We start from the raw sequence: 20269 nt of genomic DNA, 5'->3' as shown, positions 1-20269 counted from the left end.
CAGACACATGCACACACACGTGGACACATACAGACACGTGCACACACGGACACACATGCACACACACGTGCACACACCCACACACGTGGACGCATACAGACAGATGCACAGTATACACACATGCACACACAGTCACAGACACAGACACATGCACACACACGTGGACACAGACACGTGCACACACGGACACACATGCACACACACGTGCACACCCCCACACATGTGGACACATACAGACACGTGCACACATGGGCACACATGCACACACGTGCACACACACCCACACACGTGGATGCATACAGACAGATGCACACATATACACACATGCACACACAGTCACAGACACATGCACACGTGGACACATACAGACACGTGCACACATGGACACACATGCACACATGTGTGCACATACCCACACATGGACATATACACACGTGTGCGCACACACCCACACACATGGACACGTACAGACACATGCTCACACATGCACATGCACACACGTGTGCACACACACCCACACGTGGACACATACAGACACATGCACACACACACGCACACACACGGTGCCAGCCCCCACACACCTGTGGTCCCTCAGTGCCTCTGGCAGGAATTTCTGCCCTGTCCAGTCATGTCACTTTCTGCTGGTCTTTGTGCCCAAGCTCTGCTTGTCCCTCTGTCTCCGCTTGGAGGTCCGGACTCTGACCATGGCCACCGTTGCCGGGCCTGGAGCCAGGGAAGCCCCTGCCCGCGCCCAGGCTCTTGAGCAGCAGTGCGCACAGGTGAATGGGGCTGGGCCCACGCTGACAGAGCAGGCGGCGCCTGGACATCGGCCCCGCAGGCAGAGAGGCTGTTCCTGGAGGCCCCTCCTTGCAGGGGCAGGCTGCAGAGAGCCTGGTCTGAGTGGAGAGCCCTGCAAACACCCAGCCCTGGAAATGGTGGAAGATGAGGCAGGAGTGAGGGGGTACAGACCTGGTGGGCAGAGAGGAGCAGAGGCCCGAGTGGGATCTCCTCTGCCAACAGCCACAGGCAGCACGGCCCCTCTGGGCTGCCCCCAAGACCCTCTGTGCCCCCCAGGCCCTTGGGAACCTGAGCTCCAGATGCCCCAAAGGGGCCAGTTATGCAGGGCTGCAGACCCCCTGAAAGTCCTCAGCCTGTCCACCCCAGTGTCACCCTCCATGGAGCCTCAGGGTTCTATCTGAGCCCTTGGCCCTCGAGGACTGGCAGGGCAGACAGTCGGCCAGGGCCCCACACGGGCTCTCCCACCGGCCATGCACTCTGAAACGGAAAGACAGCAGGAATCTCACTAGGAATCAAGGAGGTTCCCCTTGGGCCCAGACACGTGCCAGCCTCGCTGGTCTCAGGGGTCAGGGGCACACCCACACCCCAGACCGCAGCTAGCAGAAGGCCCTGCTCCCTGCCCCGCTCCAGCCCGGCCACATCCCTGTGTCTGTGTTGTTCTGCCGCACTCTCTGCCACCCCATGGCTCCCACGCAAGGTGCTCGGGGTCACCCCTGCTCTGCTTTGGCCACGTTCGGCCTCTACCTCACCCTCTGCCTCAGGCTGCCAAGGCCCAGCTAGCGCCTGGCTTAGACGCTTCCCAACCGAGCCCAGGAGCCCTGGGCCCCACGAGGCGGGTGCGGAGGAGGAGACTGTGGGGCTGGGAGTCACGCGCCCCCGCTGGCCCCCCGGGGGCAGCACAGCCCAGGCCCAAGGGTGGCTCTGGGGCCAGGCCATGCTGCAGGGCGGCCTGACCCCCCTGTGCTGTGTTCCCTGCAGGGGGGGAGGTGAGTGCCGATGAGGAAGGCTTCGAGAACCTGAACACCATGGCGTCCACCTTCATCGTCCTCTTCCTCCTCAGCGTCTTCTACAGCACAACAGTGACACTGTTCAAGGTAGCCGCAGGGCTGGCACGGGGGGCGGGCGGGGAGGCACACACGGCCCAGGGCAGCGGGAACACAGCTCACGCCGTCTGTCATCTGCAGGTGAAATGACCGGCCAGCCAAGAACATCAGAGGCCCGGGACGTGGACCCAGGGGGCAGCCCGCGGAGCCCGTCAGCTGGCCCTCAGATCTGCCCCACGTCGCCCCCTCCCGCTTCCAGCTCCAAGACGCGGCCGCGTGTCTTCGAGTCCGCTCCGAGCATTGTTTTGCAATGTGCACGCATGTCACCTTCAAATAAACATGTATATTTTATCTTAAAAAACGGCTTCCTTGTGCAGGCTTTTTGTCCCAAAGTGCACTCCCGGTGTGTCGAGTGTGCGTCAAGGGCCTGTGGGAAAGGGAGGTCCGTCTGCACACAAGCCCGCCAGAGGACGTGCCGGCGAAGGGGGCCGGTGTGGGACCCAGGGTCTCGGGCACGTCCCATCTGCTGAAGGACGCAGCCGAGCTGGGCACAGTCCCAGGCCTGACCTCCCGGACATGGCGGGACCCAGGAGCCAGGCTTGGGCCTCGGGGGGTCTGTGTGCAACCGCACGATGCACGGTCCCCGTCTCCATCCCCAGCCGGCCCGGCCGCCCAGCGGGCTTGTCCCACGCTTCGTGCCTGGGATGTGTGGGACTGAGACCGGCAGGAGCACGGGGGCTGACCCTGCCGTTGGACTGCGCCCTGACCGCTGTGTGGACGGCAGCAGGAGTTTCTGGGGAACCGGTGAGGAGAGTACCTGCCAGGGAGCGGCGCGGCGGGGGAAGGCTCTGTGCGTCCACATCACTGCACGGGAAGGGCAGGCGGTGCCAGGCCCGGGAGCCATGGCGGAGGCGGACCGCGGCAAACGGGGTGCGGGACCCATGTGGGGGGCTTGCCCGGCCACCGTGCAGACGGCCGGAGGGGCCCCCAGGCCGTGAAGTGGTGGCAGCGAAGGTTTGGAGGGCGGCAGGGGAGGGCAGAGAGGGGAGGCACAGACCCCACACAGCTGAGGGGTTGGGGCCGGCAGCTCGCGGGTCCCCGGGACACCTGTCCCCTGTGTGCGCTCCGGGGGGCCACTTCGAGGCTCTGGCTTCGTTTTGGTTACACAGACACCCCCCGGCCCATCCTCACAGGCTGAGGGGGGTCCAACGAGGTGCGGGCCGCAGCTGGGGGCCCTTGTGCCCGTGGGGAGGGGGGCTGTCGGCTCAAGATGGCCCCTTCGCTGCGTTTGTGCCCAAGGACCCCTGATGGAGGGGCTTGCATGACAGAAATTCAATCGTCTAGACATCAGGTGTCCCATGGGAGTGTCGGCAGGGCCGGGCCCCCAGGCCAGGAGGGAGAGTCCGTTCCAGGCGGCCTTCTGCTGGCTGCCGCCATCTTTGGCGTCCCCGGGCTTGGAGGTGCCATCTCCGTGCTGTCTGCCCCTGTGCGCGTGTGTCCAGACGCCCCCCTTTGATAAGGACGTCGGTCGGGTAGGATCAGGGTCTCAGCCTCCACGATCCTGTTCCCAAACAAGGGCCCATTCTGGGGCACTGGGGCGACAGGATTTCAGTACATAAACCAGGGCTCACAATCTAAGCCGTAACCGTCCACCCCCGGCCCCCGAAATTCATGTCCTTTTCCCACGCAAAACACATCGCTGAACAACTCCCGAAATCACCCCACTGAGCAGCAACCCTGCGTCCAAAATCAGCTGAATCAGGAAGAGGCGAGACATGCGTGTGACTGAGCCCGGGGTGCAGGGTGGACGGGCCCGTCCCGGCAGGCAGGGACCCGAAGCAAGAGAGGCCAGGTCCGGCAGGGCTCCCCATTAGGTGCTAAGGCTCCGGAAGAATCCGCCCGGCCCCAGGCTCTATCTTCGGAGCTGGCCCGAGGCCTGGGTCCTCTGCGCCCCCCTTGGCAGCCCCGCCGGCCCCTGCGTCCGCGGCTCCGTCTCAGCGAGAGCCGCCCTCTGCGTCCGTCGGGCAGGCGCGTTTACGTGAGATTCTCAGAAACCTTGTCGGCATCCCAGGCAGTTCCTGGGACAAGTCCACGTCCAGGGGCCTCTCCTGGGGAACCGCATGGCTGCTCCTGGTTCCTCTCAGACGCTTGCTGGGACCACACGCGCCATCCGCCACGGGAGGCACCCGGCCAGACCCGCAGAGACCTTCCCAAGGCTCCTAGTTGTGGCTCCGCGTGCGGCCGCCTCGCACGTTCCCGGCAGCGGCGAGCAGGGCCGGGCCGTCTGCACTGTGCGTGGACGGCTCCTCAGCCAAGTGCCCCCGGCCGGCGCGTGCGCAGCGGTGCTCTCCGAGCCCAGACACGCCGGCGGCCCAGCTCCCCCATTCCGCATCCTCGGCAGAGTCACCCTTCCCACCGAATTCCACCAACAGTCTTCAGGACAATTTGGCTTTTTCTGACGCGCCCTCCAACACCAGCCTCTGTCGGTCAGCCGGGCCCAAAGCCACGTCCACGTTTCTAGCTGTTTGTCGCAGCTCACTCCACTCTGCTCCCAAAATCGGCTTTTGTTTCCTGCGGGCGCTGGAACCACATACATTTCTCCTCCGTTCTGGGGGCCGGGAGCCCGAGATCGGGGTGGGGGGCGTAGGTTGCTGCTGGGGCAGTGAGGGGGTTCGCACCTCCGCAGCGCGGCGGCTCCCGGCCGTGGGCGACCCTTGGTCTTCCTGCCGCGCATCCCTCCGACCCCCAGCTCATCCGCACACGGCACGTGTGTCCCCTTCCGCAAGGACGGGCATACTGGGTTTGGAGCCCACCCTCTGGCACTATGACCTCATTGAATTATTAATTCACCCCCTAGCGCCTTATCTCCAAGTGAGGTCACGTTCTGAGGCATGGGGGTTAGGACGCAGTTGGGCCCACAAGCCCACCCATGCCTGGCGTCTCCCGCACGGCGAGGGAACCCGGGGACACTGTGCGGGCAGTGGGGGCCCCTGGGACGTGGGTGGGAGATAGTCCTGCTGGGGAAGCCCAGGAAAAGGCAGGGGCAGGCTGGCCAGGTGCTTGGGAGAGCACACAGGTGGGTCCTGCCCCAGGGGGCCCGTGCAGCGGGCACGGGTGGCAGCCCGGCTGGCCGGCTGGAGAACAGGCATGTCTGAGCAATGGCAGCGTGGTGCCCGGGGGGCTTGGCCCAGAACGGGGGCCACAGACTATGGTGGCGGGGCCGTCAGGGACAAAGGCAGGGACCCCGCACTCACTCGGCCGCCCTTGCCCAGCCAGGCCCCCAGGGAGAGGACAAGGGGACTGGAGCCGGTGCCAGGGAATCTCACTCAGGGACCTGCCTCCCCCGGGCCCAGGGTCCATGAGTGACAGCCCCATGGGCCCAGACACTGCAGGGCGGCCTGCACCCCAGCCCAGGCATGGCCGAAGGCCTCCCGTGAAAACAAAGCAAGCACTCACGGGCCTGGACCCCAAGCCGCAGAGCCCCGGGGGCAGGCACTGGGGACGGCTGCGTCTGCTCCCACCTGCTCGTCCCGGAACCGCACAGAAGTCCAGCCACAGGCCCCTCTGCAGGCAAAGGGGACCCAGGCCTCCTGCGGGATGGCCCAGGGCCAGCATCCGGAGGCCTGGGGGGACACAGGGCCCCAGGGCCCGCCACCAGGGCAGCAAGGGCTCTGCAGCGGGGGGAGCACCCTTTATTGTCCCCCCCACCCTGCACCCTCCCTCCGCGGCCCCAGCCTCACAACCCCCGTCTGTCTTCCAGACTCCAAGACGCCGGCTCTGTTCCCCTTGGTCTCAGGATGTGAAGCCCCGAGTGAAGGCAACCTCATAGGCCTGGCCTGCTTGGCACAAGGACTCTCCATAGAGTCAGTGCAGGTCAGCTTGAGCCCCGGGGCGCAGGACCAGAGGCAGAAGACCCCCCTGATCGTGCTGGGGCCACAAGGGCACACTCGGCTGTCCGTCCTGATGGCCAGCTGGAAGCCGGGCCCACACCACTGCAGCGCCACCGTCAGGGGGGGGCGCCCCCCCAGCAACGTGCTGCAGAAGGACATCCAGTGGCCAGGTGGGTGGTCCCCAGGCCCCCGAGGATGGCCTCCAGGGTCTCCCGCTCCTTCCACCCCGAGGACGACGGGGCACCTGGGCCCAGCATGCAAGACAGAGTCTGTGGCCGAGTGTGGGGCCTCCCATGGCCCAGTCCGCACCGTGCAGCCCACTGGCACCTCCGTCCCGCCATCTTCCGTCCTCCCGGGCACCGTGCATGCACCGTCTGACCCCCCCCACTCTCCCTCCGGTTTCAGCGTCCTGGGAAGTGAGGACCTCCCGGTCAACTCACAGGCCGTCCCTACCAGAGGACTCCACCAGAGCCCCCAGCACTGCCAGGGTCCCAGGTGAGGACCCCCACTCAGCACGCCCATTCCTGCCTTCTGTCCCTTGGGCTGACTCCTTCAGGCAGCCCTCCCTGACTTCTCTGGGTCGGGAAGGGCAGGCACTGAGGAGGTGCGCACGGAGCATCGACCGCATGGCAGGCCCTGCGCGGGGCACCAGCAGACGCCCCCTCAGGCCCCTTGTGAGTAGGAGACCCCCCGACACCGGCAGAGAGCACAGCGCACGGGGCGGGGCCGCGGGCCAGCGCTGGGACGCACTAGGCCTCAGACGTGAGCCTGTCCCGGAGCCCCACATGGGCACACGTGGACGACGCGGCCAGCCGGGCGGAACCTGGCCCCGTGACTGTTACAGAGCATGTCACCAAAGGCTCAGGAGCCGGGACAGTGGACCCAGGTGCCCCCCAGCCGGCTGCCTGTCCGAGGGCCACGTGGGGTCACAGCCGCCCTGCCTGCCCCTCGGGGACGGTCCGGTGCTCGCTCCTCCGAGTGGGGCAGCAAGCTGTGTTCGCAGACAGAGAAGGGCAGCCCAGCACCAGCCCTCTGGGGCACTGGTGAGGCCCACACGAGGGGCAGGGGCTGTGGTCGGCTGTGGCCCCTCCGTGGCCCTCCACAGCCCACCACACCTGTGACCACCCATCTGCGAACACCAGTGCCCGGCTCAGCACAGCCTGTCAGGCCCAGAGGGGACTGGGCAGCAAGGAGAGGATGCCGAATGCCACCCTGACCTGGGGCAGGGGTACTTGCCGGACCCTGTCCATGCGGGGCACGTGCACCGGCTGACCGGGAGCCGGGCCCAGGCAGAGCTCTGGGGAGACGCTGCAGGCAGGCTGCGTGGGCCTCCAGGGGAAGATGAGCTCCGTGGGGCAGACTGGGCCGCGCTGACCCCACGAGCCCAGCCCTCCGAACAGGCCAGCTCTCTCCACCCCAGAGGGCCGCACGGGCCACAGCCCGGAGCTGTTTCCTACAAGCTGGGAATGCTGTTTTAGCTGGATGGGGCGGGGGGGGGTGGAACGGAGACCCAGGAGTCCCAAGTAACTGCAAAGCCTAAATATTTACTATCTGGCCCTTTACAGAACAAACTTGCGGGCGCCTAGTCTGTCCCAAACCTAAGGCCCGATAACGTCCTGGCTGCCCTCACCCTAACCGTAGAGGGTACTGTGGCATGATGACCCCACGGGAGCCCTGGCGAGGGGCCAGCAGCGGGTGCGGGTAGGTCTCCGGACCCCAGAGAGCAGGAAGGCTGAGGGGCCCAGGGAGGCCACAGCCCCGACTACAAGTCCCGCCGGTCTCACCCCCTCTTCTCCCCACAGTGCCCTCCACCAGCCACACCCTGACACAAGCCACGGAGCCAGGAAGCCCAGTGGACACCACGCTCAGAGGCCAGTTCCTTGGGGCACAGAGTGGGAAGAGGAGGGACTGGGGAACCTGGGGACGTCCTGCCCTGCGAGCCCCCAGCCCGGCAGCAGAAGGCCAGGAAGCAACAAAGGGGGCTCTGCACGGGGCGTGTGGCAGACCTGGGCCTGGCACTGCCCACAGCACCGCCCCCAGCCTGACCCCCGGCTGCCCGAGGGCCCCCGCTGACCTCTGCCCGCTGACCGAGGTCGCTGTCCTCTGGCAGGCTGCGGGAACCACACCCACCCTCCCAGCCTCTCCTGCACGCTGAGCCAGCCCAGCACGCCTTCCCAGGTGGCGCCCACAGCACCAGGAGAGCACGGTGAGGCCCGCTTCTGGGCCCAGGACACGGGGTGGCTGGGGGCCCTGCACATGCACCCCCCGCCCAGCCCGGCCCTCCTCCCACAAGGAGACACCAAGGGGGTGGGGACCCGCCCCCCCAGGCCGCCCAGCTTCGCCCAGCCTCAGGTGGCCCCAGCATGACTGGGCTTCTCCCCGTAGCTGCCACAGCGCCCTGCTGCCTCGCCGTCCGCGCCCTGACCGTGCCCCAAGCAGCCTCCTGGCTCCTGTGTGAGGTGTCTGGCTTCTCGCCCCCGGACATCCTCCTCACCTGGCTCCAGGGCCAGACGGAGGTGGACCCTGCTGGGTTTGCCACCGCATGCCCCATGGCCCAGCCTGGGAGCAGCACGTTCCAGACCTGGAGCGTCCTGCGTGTCCTCGCCGCCCAGGACCCTGGCCCGGCCACCTACACGTGCGTGGTCAGGCATGACGCCTCCCGGAAGCTGCTCAACTCCAGCTGGAGCCTGGACACTGGTGAGTCACTCACGGGCTTGAGGGCTCCCGTCCCAGCCTCCTCCCAGCGCGGGGCAGGGGCGGAGGGGCAGCCCCCCCAGGAGCTGAACGGCTGGGTCCTGGGGCTGTGGCCAAGGGCTGCACCGCCCACCCCGGACCTCCCCACCCGGGCCTGCTCGGCTCTGCTCGGCGTCTGGGGTGGGCTTTGGATGCCCCGACACCTGTCCCCCCAAGTCTGTCCTCATGTCTACACACCACATGCTGGACTAGGACGGGTGGGAGGCGGCTGTCACCCCCGCCAGGCCCCAAAGAACAGCCGTTTCCACCAAGATACGCCGCACCGGTGGGCGCAGAACAGGGGCCGCCCCTGGGGAGGGTGGTCATCCCAGACACCGCCTTCCAGGGGCATCTGAGCCTCCCCAAGCCCCAGGCCCCCCAGTGGTCTGGGAGGACAGCCGGCACCTCAGGAGGCACATACGCCCAGAAGTGGGAGCTGGTCTCGGTGCCCGGGGACATCTGACCAGCACAGGCCCACAACGGGCCCCGACTGCAGGCCGCCTGCAGGGTGGAGGGCACGGAGGCCCGCCAGGGTGGGGCTCATGGTGGAAGTTTAGGGCTTACTGTCCCCTCTGAGGCCCTCGTCAGACCCCCTTGCCACCCCGTCACAGGGCAGCACCCTGACAAGAGCCCCCTCCTGGCCCGGCAAGGCCCTGGCGGGACTGTGCTGGACACCTTAGGCCAAGCAGGCAGCAGGATGCCATCCTCCTCCTGCTCATAGAGGGGCAGCAGGCGGTCTGGGCGCCGGGTGCTGGGAGGGGGAAGGTGCCCAGTGGAGGCCCACGGCAGCAATGTGGGGGCCATGCAGGAAGGCTGTGCCAGGCTCCATGGCTGGGACACCCCGCCAACAGCCCAGACCCTGCCTTGGGCATCCCCCCACCGATGAGAGCGCTGGCCCTACTCTGTCCTATAGCCAGGCTTGGTGGTGCTGGCAGCCCGCTGGGCAGCAGCCCATGGGGGCCCCAGAGAGGTGGCGGCTCCTCAGCCCCCCGGCCCGCTTGCCTCTGCCCCCTCAGGCCTCCCCCAAAGTCCCGGTGCCAGGCCCTGTCTGCCTACTTATGCGGGGACCCCTTTTCCTCAGCCTGTCTTCTCGGCCTTGCCCCCTTTCCCGCTGGGTGCCCCCTGCGCTGGGCCACCTGTCATGGCTCATGCCCCCAGGGTATGTGTTCTCTGGCCCCCAGAGCAGCCTCCCGGCCCTGCTTATCCTCCCTCCTCTGGGCTCCCTGAGGGCCAGGTCCACGCTGACACTCCTCCGGGTTCCCCCGTCCTACCCCCAGCTGCCCCCAGGCACAGACCCGGCCTCTCCAAGGTCTGAGGTCACAGGTGAGGGTAGACGAGCGCCCTGGACAGACTCAGTCAAGGCTGGAGACGGACCTGCGTCCTGCACGAGCCCTAGCTGCAGACTCTGGGTGTGTGCCGCTGCGCCCCTGGGTCACCGGAGCACACAGAGTCCCGCAGTGGAGAGGCAGGACAGCCCAGCGGGCAGGGCTCAGCTCGGTCGAGGGGGCCTGGCCCCAGCGCTCCCCCCACCGGACCGTGGCATCCATGCCTGCGGTTGCCGGGCTGCTCAGCCAGGCCTCGCCCAGCACCTGCCCCTGCGAGCACGTGTGGAGCAGGGCAGGGGCGCATGGAGGCGTGCGAGCGAGCGGGGACGGCCAAGCCTCCCCAGTGCCCAGCCCTCTCCCTGCACCTGCAGCCGTGCGTCCCGTCCCCAAGCGTGGACTCAGAGCCTCCAGAGCCCAAACATGCCACATCTTCCTGCAGGGGCAGAGGTACGTCCACCTGCCAGGGTCACACACTCTGGAGACAGGATGCGCTGCAGGGGACGCCGGGGGCCTGGCGTGCCCCCAGGGCCCCTGGGAGCGAGTGGGGAGAAAGCCCTCACCAGCCCACCAAGGGCTGAGCCGAGCAAGCGAGCAGGCGGGTCTGCTCAGGGAGGCAGCTGGGGCCCTGCCCATATCTCCTAGACCCCTCCTCCAGCCAGGTGGGGGCGGCTGGAACCACTCCCCCGGTTTAGGCCACCACAGCCCCGTGGAATGAGCCCGTCCTCCACGGCTCAGCAGGGTCTCAGCCGCGTCCCCCCTGCAGCTGAGCACCCTCCTTCCTTCCACTGCAGCTGAGGCTTTGCTTCTGGGGGTCCTGCTCGCTCTCCTCACAGGACCCCCAGGCTCCCCGCATCCTGCATCCACAGGCCTGTCCTCTGTCTCAGCCCAGCACAGCCCCTTGTTCCCAAACAGCGGTATGCTCAGCACAGGCCTGGCGCACGGGCAGCCACGATGACTGGGGGACACTTGTGCTCCGCAGGATCACCGTAAAATAACACCCCCCCGACCTGGTCCTGCTTCCCATCTCGCAGGAGGGCTGCATGCGCCCAGGTCCCACAAACAGAAGTCAGGGGGGTCTCCAGCGCCCGGACCTCCAGCCCTTCTGCTTCTCTCAGCCCCACCCTGGGCCCTCCCCCGCTAATCACAGTGCCCTCCCTGCGGGTCTCTTGCTGCAAGCCGTCCCCCTCAGCCCAGCCTTGCTCCACAACAAAAGGATTTCTGAGCCTCCAGTTAGGATGTAGGAGATGAGGAAGGACTGTCAGGCCCGCAGGAACAAATAGACAACACCACATACATCTATAAACCATGCTTATTTAAAGCCACTAAAGAGCTGGGGACTCACAGAGGTCCAAGCTGGTGACCTGGCTCCTACAAAGAGAACATTGTCGGCCACCTTACCCCACCCTGGGCACAGGGGGACAGAGGGACGCGAGCCCCACCCTGGGCACGGGGGACAGAGGGACACGAGCCCCACCCTGGGCACGGGGGACAGAGGGACACGAGCCTCACCCTGGGCACAGGGGACAGAGGGACGCGAGCCCCACCCTGGGCACGGGGGACAGAGGCGTGGGCAGCCAGGGAGGTGAGGGACATGAGGGAATCAGTCAAGGCTTTAATGTCTACATGGGCTGACATGAGGAATGAGCATAGGGATGAACCCAAATGCATTCTCCCTGTCACTGACTGCCCCGCACAGGACCTTTGTTCAGTGTCCACAGTGGGGAACCGAGCTGGGTCAGATCCCCCGTCCTGCATGGTGCTAGACCCCGACGCCCCCGTGGAAGGAGAGTCCTGACCCCAAACACTGGAGTTGAAGCCAGCGGTCCTGCCATCCCAGCCAGCTGAGTCCTGATTGGACAGGTCCCCACCCTTGCCCATGGAAAGTGCATGTTACACCCCACTTTACACTCTGCTGCTTGTCTGTTCGCAATGCCCAGCGTGCACGCAAAAATTAAAAGGTGTGAAAAGAACCAGAAAAGCTTCCCCCATGATCTGGATGAAAAGTCGCAAACAGACCCATCAGAGATCCAGATGCTGTGATTAAAAGCAGGTCCGTTCACGTGCAGTCCCCGTCTCGGGCTTCTCCAGGCTGCGCCCCGCAGATGGCCCACTGCTCTGGCTGCCGTGCCGGAGGGGAGGCTGCAAAGGAGGCTTGTCACACCCCCCCTCCTGTCCTCGCCCTTCCCGCTGCAGGGCTTGGTCCACTGCCCTCGTCGGGGCCCAGAACCCCGGCCTTTCCCTGGACAGCGCTCTGTGCACGGGTGACCCTTGTCACGTCCAGCCAAGCCCCCAGCTGTCCACCACTACCCTCCACCTGTCTGGCACAGGCTTTCCCAAACTGTCTGGAGCAAGGACCGTCTCCTGTCCACCATGGACCGGGACCTTTGTAGAACGTGACGGGAAGTACTTACTAGATTCACAGACGGCTATACGTTTGCAAGGCCCACGCGATGTCCCCGCCTGCTCCCCGGGCCCACAGCGCCCCAGACCCACTGTCAGCAGCCCTGGTCAAGCAGAGTGGAGCCCCGGAAAGGCTGTGACCAGCCAGGAGCATCGGTGCCTTGTCATGGTTCCTGTCAGGACTTCCTACCGGGGAGGGAGTGTGCTTGCCGGACGCCCCCATCACGTCCCCCACGGAGTGGCTGCTTTGACAGGCAGAGCTGGCCATGCCTGGCCCTTGCTTCCAGGCCCTGGGGAATCCCTGCTGCTCAGAAGCACCCGGCCCAGCCCTGGCTCCCGGGCCACCCCTGCCCAAGCTCCCCGCTCCAGGCACCCTGGGCCCCTCCGCCCTCCTGGAATCAGGCTGTGTGCGAGAGCACGGTGGTTCTTCCGCGTAAAGTGCCGTTCTGGTCGGACCATCTGGTCCCCCTCATGGCTCCTGCGGGGGACTTTCACAGTGGCCCGGCTGGGTCCCCCATGTGTCCACACCTGCTGAGTGCCACACACCTGTGCACACTTGTCATGCAGACCTGTTGGCTTATGTGCCCGGCTGTTTGGTTGCAGTCCATCCTGCACCACGGGCCTGGTGCTGGGCCCGTCTGGCTCGGCAGAGCCCCCAGTGCCGGGGGGGGGCGGAGGAGGTTCGCAGGTGCGCACCAGGTGGGCGCTACGTCAGGACAGGGGCGCCCCAGAGCAGTCGCCCGCCCCTCGGCATCCCGCCACATGCGGGGCGGAACCTCCTCACCAGTGCCCTTGCTCCCCAGGTCTTGCCATGACCCTCCCACCCCCCCAGAGCCACGACGAGAGCGGCGGGGACTCCACGGACCTGGAGGATGCCAGCAGACTGTGGCCCACGTTCGCAGCCCTCTTCCTCCTCACTCTGCTCTACAGCGGCTTTGTCACCTTCATCAAGGTAAGGCAGCCGGCGCCCCTGTGTGCAGGTCTCAGCCCTGAGACCTCGGGGGCCCCCTCCCTCCACCTCCACATTCCTACGGCGGGACAGAGGCTGGCCGCCTGCTCACATCTGACTTGGCTGGGCAGGACTCAGGCCTGGACCCTGTTCTCTGGGGACCCTGCCCCTCACACCCGCCCCCTTCCTGACCCCTGGGCTCTTACTGCAGGTGAAGTGACCCCAGGACAGTAGACGCCCAGCACCTGCAGAGAAAGGAGGCTCAGCCTCATGCTGTCGCCGAGGGCAGAGGGGATCACCCTGGACTCCAGCCCCATCTCTGCCCCCCCAGCCCACCTCTGTCCAGAGCTCAGCCACCACACCCAGAGAGGAGGGCGTCACCCTGCAGTTCCCCGAGCCAGCAGTCCTCACTGCCGCCCCTTGCCTTTTCGCCTGCCAGCCGGCCCCATAAACAGCCTTGCTCATTCCACCCATCTCAGTCATCTGGATCTGCCTCCGTCAGAGGACCCAGGGGGCTGCAGGCAGGCATCAGGATCCACACCCAGGACTGGGGTGCGGCTGTGGCAGGGCTCGCAGTGGGGAGCCGCCCCCGTGGGAAGAACTTGTGGGGCCTCTCTGCCCTGAAGGGAATGGGAGGTGCTCCCCGCACTGGCGGGCACACGCATGCGGGCGCACGTGGGTACCTGTGTGCACGAACACAGCTCACACGTAAGCACACGTGCACAGACGTAAGCCATGCACGTGTGCACCGTGCCCTGGAGACCCTGAGCGCACACACACGCGTACAAACATGTGCATAGACATGTGCGGGTCTGCAGACCGTGTGTGCTCACGTGTGAGCAGAGACACGTGCCCCGCACCCACACAGGCTCACACACACCACTAGAAGACAGCCCTAAATGGTGGGACTCGGGACAGCTCCCACACGGAGCTCTTTCTACGCCCCCTGCCCTCTGCCCGTCCCCGGCTGAGTTTTCCTCTCTGCCCCTTCCGGCACATTCTGTGGCTCCCTTTCTCATCATACCGGTTGGTTATTTCTTTCCCCTCGCCAAGAAAGTTAATGTCGAGGGCCCAGTGTTTCCTGTTGCTCCCTGATGACCCCCAACACACAGAGCAGAGCCCAGCGCATAGTAGGTGCTCAGCAAGCAGTTGCTGAGTGAATGAGTGCCCAGCTGCTGCACAAGAGCATCTTCGCCTCCCGGCATTTCCACCTGCACCCGTCACCGATTTACAAACCCTTCTGAAGTCTGCCTCCCCCGCCCTGCCATCTCTGTAAACGACCTCCTGCCACGTGGACCCCAAAAGACACCCCAAACCATCACCACATGCTGCAAACCATGTCACCCCTGCCCAGAGCTCCCTGTTGTCCAGCCAGCCTCCAGGCTTCCCCCCCACCCCCCGCCCCAGCCCTCGGCCATGTCCTGAGGACCTAACTGTCCCGGCAGCCTCAGCTCAAACCCATCGATGGGCTCCCTTTACACCAGGAACGAGGTCGGGCCTCCTGCACCCCTAACCCACCCTGCCTGCCCTGGCCCAGAGCCCCAGGACTGCCCAGCACCACCCTCCTTGTAGCCGTCCAGCCCACTCGCCCCCTGGTTCCACCCACCTCCCAGCCTGGCCTCGAGGCCCCACACACACACTCAGCATCCGTAGTAGTGGAAGGAAGGAAGGAATGAGTAAAGGAATGAATGAAGGGTCTGGCTGGCCTCAAAGGAGGCCATGCACTTGGGCCTTCAGACCTAAGGCACATCCTCCAGCCCAGCCTCCCTGGAGAAGCCCCCATGGGACGACAGCTGTTCCCAAGGAAGCCCCTGGCTTTTCCCACGCCCATGGATCGACACAGTGGAGCCCCATCAGCAGGCCCCGGGGAGAATGGGAGGGGGCCGGGCACCAAGCCCCTGACCCGAGTCCTCCCCTGAGCATGGTGGGCGCCTGGTTGGGCCCAGGGGATCTGTATTTGAGCTTCTTTCTGTCCAGGAAACATACTTAGATGCCCTAAAATATGTTTCCCTAAAACTCATGTGACCCCAGCCTCTCCTGGCCGGTAAGGCGGATTTCTGCAAGAGAAGGATCCAGTGGGCGGCCTTCTACCACGACTTCCCCTTTTGTCTTAAATAAGCACAAACTAACCTCTGCCAAACTACAGAAATCTGTCTGCCGGAGGCATGTGACGGCCCCTGTGGGGCGCCGGCCCGGGCTGTTTCCCTCCACGCAGGGAGTGCGTTCGGGACTTTCCCCAGCTCTGCAGCCACAGCCCAGTGACGTGCAGGCTGAGGGCCGTTTCCCAGCATGCTCCGCAGCTCACCCACGCCAACACCGCCTCGCCGGCCCAGGCGCCAACCACCCTGGGCAGAGACATCTGTTTCCAGCTGTGTGATAAATAAGACACAGCTGCCCTCCCACACCTAAATCAAGGCTTGACAAGTCTGGTCCTCAGTGTGGAATTCACCGCCCAGCCACCTGCATGGGGCCCGACCGATCCCCACTCTCTTGGTGTCTGAGGGGAAGGTTTGAGCCCTGCCCCCCGGGCTTGGGGACCAGACCTCCTGGCACCTGGGCAGAAACCAGAGTTCTGTTCCCCAGCCAAGGCCCCGACGTCCATGCCCTACCCACGGCCAGGCCCAGGTTTGCTGAGGTCATTCCGGAAGACTCCATAGTGCAGAGACAGGACCCTGCTCCCACGGTCATGACAAAAGCAAAGTCAGGACCAGCATTACTGACTGATAGGAGTCAACAGTGGGACCAGAGGGACAGTGGGGAGGCATTCACCTTCTCCCGAGGTGATTAAGGGCTTTCTCAGAATGACAGCAGAGCCAGGAACTTTAAAAAATAACATTGGCAGATTTGCCTACAGAGCAAAGATTAAATATCTATCAGGATAGAGTCTCCATAAACAAAGGAGAAAGGACGGGAGACAGTGGCCAAAGCCTCTGACATCAAAAAGAGTATTGGTCAGAGTTCTTCAGAGAATAAACAATGATAGACCAGATAGGTGATTGATAGATGATAGATAATGTGTGTGTGTGTGATGACAGGTAAGTCTGTCAATCTTATTTTAAAATCTTATTTATATTTGTATATACATATAAAAGGGATTATTTTAAGGAAGTGGATCCCATGAACTATGAAGGCTTGGTGAGCCCAAAACCTGTAATACAGGCCCTCAGCCTGGAGACCCAGAGTGGATGTTGCAGGTCAGGTCAGAAGGCGTCTGGAGGCAGAACCCCCTCTTCCTCGTGGGACCTCAGCCTTTTTCCTCTCAAGGCTTTCAGCTGATTTTACAAGGCCCACCCTCACATGGAGGCAATCTGCTTTCCTCGATCTCTTCTGATTTGCACGTTAATCACATTTTTAAAATACCTTCACTCTCCTGGACTTGTGTTTGGCCAAATATCTGAGCACTACGGCCTGGTCAAGTTAACCATGAAGCTAACCATCCCAGGGTCCCAGTAAATGAGTGATGGGACAACACAGAGAGTGGGAAAAACTTGACCTTCAAGGAAAAGTTTTCAATGGGAGACAGAAGATTGTTCCCAGGGGGTTGTAAGCACAAACAACCAAGAAAACACATGAAATTGCTAGAAGTTGCAAATAATCAAAGAAAAGCAGCTTCAAACTGCTGACCCCCCGCTCAGGGGGCTGCTGCTCCTTGCCAGCCCACTGTGTGCCACGCAGCTGTTAGGTGGACGCACAGACGGGTGTCCACGCTGTGGTACCACCGTCCTGATGAGGGACGAACTGCGCAGGTAAAAACAAGTAAATGCCCCGTAAAAGACAGGGAGGCTGGACACGGACATCAACGCCAGCTACTATTTGGCCGATGACCAGGACACTTCCTAGAGGGGGACTGACCTGCAGGGTCAGCACAGGGCTTCGGGGGGCACATTGCAGGCAGAAGGGGCAGCAGGTGAAAGGGTCCTGGGGCAGACATGAGCCTCTGGGCTTCAATCCGAGGGGATAGGAAGCCCCCAGAGGGGTTCGGGTGGTCACCAGTGCAGAAGTCTGACCAGGAAGCAGCGGGCAGAGAGCAGGGCTCAGATGATGCACATCCTGGGGGGGACAACCTGACGGGTTTGCACACAGGCAGAATTGCACCCATGGGGCCTCCCGACCCACAGCTTGGATGGAATTGCCACTTCCCGAGACTGGGGACTCAAGAGCTCCCTTCCTAGGATGGCGGGATGAGCTGCCAATTGGACATCCAAGGGATGCTGGGGCGGGATCCCACAGCGAGACCCAGTAAGAAGCCAGAGATGGGGACTTGGATCTGGAACCATCAGCACAGGGTTGGCATTTATCCATATGGGATGGGGGGGATGAGCAAGGATGGAATGAGCAGAGAAGAGAAGGCCAAACCGGAAGGCAGGGACCTCAGCGGCCGAGGCCAGGGGCGGGAGTCAGAGAGGGAGGGGCTCCAGCTGCGTCCGGCGTCTCTGACAGGTCCTGTCATGGGGTTGGGGCCACCCCCTGGGTTGGGCACAACAGAGGTCATGCTGCCCTCCCAAGAGCAGTGTCAGTAGCCACGTGGGGTCCAGGCCCGAGCAGAGTGGACACAAGAAGTGAGAGCAGCCGTGCAGACAGATGAGAGCAGAACCACGGGCACCGGCTGGTGGACGTCACAGGATTCTGACCCAGAAATCAAGGAGAATTACTCCTTAAACACACAGCGAACTTGTAGAAACCCCCATCTGCTGGGCCCCGGGTCACAACTCAGTAAATTTTGAAGTGTCTGGGCCCTACAACACAGCAAGCTCTCTGACAACACCGTGAACGGGGCAGGAGTCTATGACGAAGGTAAGTGACCGCCCACGTCTCACGTCACATCCGAGGAGGAATCCGCACCCGTAAGTGTCTGGAAGAGAGAAAAAGACAAGTTAACGAAGAGCCCAAATTTACAAGTTGGAAAAAGAGCAACAGAACAAACACAAAGCAAGAAAGGAGATCATTGTTGTTTCAACAAAAAACATCAATAAAAGGTAAGAAAATAAACAACTGAGAGGCACAGCAAGTCCAAAATTGTTTCTTGAAAAGGACAGACCTCTGAGGGGACGGGTCAGGGGAAAAGGGGAGAGGACAAAATACACATAAAGAGGAGAAGAGAGAGATAATTACTGCTTGATGAAGAGGTATAAGAGCAAGGAATGGATAAACATATTCCACTAATATTGAGATAAAATGGAAAACCCCAGAGCAGCATCTTATCAAACCTGAGTCAAGAAGAGAACAGCTCAAGAGCACCGTATTTACTGAATAAGCTGAAGCGTGAAGGAGCGGCTGCAGGAGGGGGACGCTCGCGTTGTCATCCGGGCAGCGTGACGCAGGTGGTCGATGCCACGGCGGGAGCAAGGGAAGCAAGAGAGGGCAGCACCATCTCCGAAGCGCAGAGGGAAAGAACTGGGCCACCAGAGAGACTGTGTTCCCATCATACAGCCTCAAGGCTGTCCTCACGCATTTCTGGAAGCCCAAAGTCTGACATCGCTGTGCGGGAGGGCCGTGCCCCCTCCAGTGCCTCGAGGGGACCACCCCTTGCCCCTTTCAGCTTCGGGTGGCTGCCCGCAGCACAGTGTCCCTTGGCCTTGGTCACTTCGCGCTAATCTCGGCCACATGTGGCGTTTGGCCCGTGTCGCTGTGTCTAAATGTCCCTCCTCTTAGGACAGTAGTCATACTGGGTGGAGGGCCCACCCACTCACATATGGCCTCATTGTAACCTGATTACATCAAGGAGCCCATGTCCAAATATGGTCACAGTTGCAGGCTCTGGCTGGGCGTGAATTTTGGGGAGACACTACTGAACCCAGGATCCTTTCCTTTCCTGAGCAATTTACCCCCAAAGCTGTTAGGTAGGCAGGGGTGGGGACATGCAGACTCAGAGCTCAGAGCCCTGCCCGGGGGCAGGGAGTGATGTCTGAAGCAGGGTCTGGAGATTCCAACGGGGCAGCCAGGACCTCCACGCTGGAGATGACAGGAAGGTGTCCATGTGAGCAGGGATGGGAGGCTGGCACACCCGGAGGCCGATCAAGTGAGTAAACAGACCCAGAAGAGTGGAGGACTGGAGGGACCCACAATCGCCAAGAGGGAAGGAGCTAGACGGGGCCTGTGCTGGGGGGTGGGCTGGGTGCATCAGTTTGAACTCATGGTTTCCAGTATATCAAGACAAATACATACACATATAATAGATTAAATAATGGCCAAAGCTTCCCAAATTTGCTGAAGTACATGAATCTACACACACAGGAAGCTCATGAACTCCAATACAAATGGGCTAAATGCTCTACTTAAATGTCAGTGGTGTGGGGGGAATGTTTCTATATATAATGTGTTTTTCATGTTTTATGGTTCTTTTCATTTATTTATTTTTTTTCTATTTTTAATTTTTTTATTGTTATGTTAATCCCCATACATTACATCATTAGTTTTAGATATAGTGTTCCATGATTCATTGTTTGTGCATAACACCCAGTGCTCCATGCAGAACGTGCCCTCCTCAATACCCATCACCAGGGTAACCCATCCTCCCACCCCCTCCCCTCTAGAACCCTCAGTTTGTTTTTCACAGTCTATCATCTCTCATGGTTCTTCTCCCCCTCCGATTTCCCCCCCTTCATTCTTCCCCTCCTGCTACATTCTTCTTCTTCTTTTTTTCTTTCTTAACATATATTGCATTATTTCTTTCAGAGGTACAGATCTGAGATTCAACAGTCTTGCACAATTCACAGCGCTTACCAGAGCACATACCCTCCCCAGTGTCCATCACCCAGTCACCCCATCCCTCCCACCCCACCCCCCACTCCAGCAACCCTCAGTTTGTTTCCTGAGATTAAGAATTCCTCATATCAGTGAGGTCATATGATACATGTCTTTCTCTGTTTGACTTATTTCGCTCAGCATAACACCCTCCAGTTCCATCCACGTCGTTGCAAATGGCAAGATCTTATTCCTTTTGATGGCTGCATAATATTCCATTGTATATATATACCACCTCTTCTTTATCCATTCATCTGTTGATGGACATCTTGGCTCTTTCCACAGTTTGGCTATTGTGGACATTGCTGCTATAAACATTGGGGTGCACGTAGCCTTTCGGGTCCCTACTTTTGTATCTTTGGGGTAAATACCCAGGAGTGCAATTGC

The 20269-nt window shown here is 62.3% G+C and overlaps 1 gene segment (V, D, J or C); it reads left to right on the top strand.

Moving 5' to 3' along the window:
* Positions 1–2473: 2473 nt before the first annotated feature.
* Positions 2474–13358, top strand: LOC116628976. The segment is given in 7 exon segments: positions 2474–2771; positions 5602–5901; positions 6137–6226; positions 7842–7937; positions 8117–8428; positions 12993–13141; positions 13350–13358. Coding segments are annotated over 7 exon segments (1254 nt in total).
* The last annotated feature ends 6911 nt before the right edge of the window (positions 13359–20269 follow it).

The sequence above is a fragment of the Phoca vitulina genome, unplaced genomic scaffold (assembly GCF_004348235.1).
Source record: "Phoca vitulina isolate PV1807 unplaced genomic scaffold, GSC_HSeal_1.0 scaffold161, whole genome shotgun sequence".
NCBI lineage: Eukaryota > Metazoa > Chordata > Mammalia > Carnivora > Phocidae > Phoca > Phoca vitulina.
The sequence above is the reverse complement of the archived record's forward strand: the minus strand, read 5'-3'. Positions and strand labels throughout refer to the sequence as shown.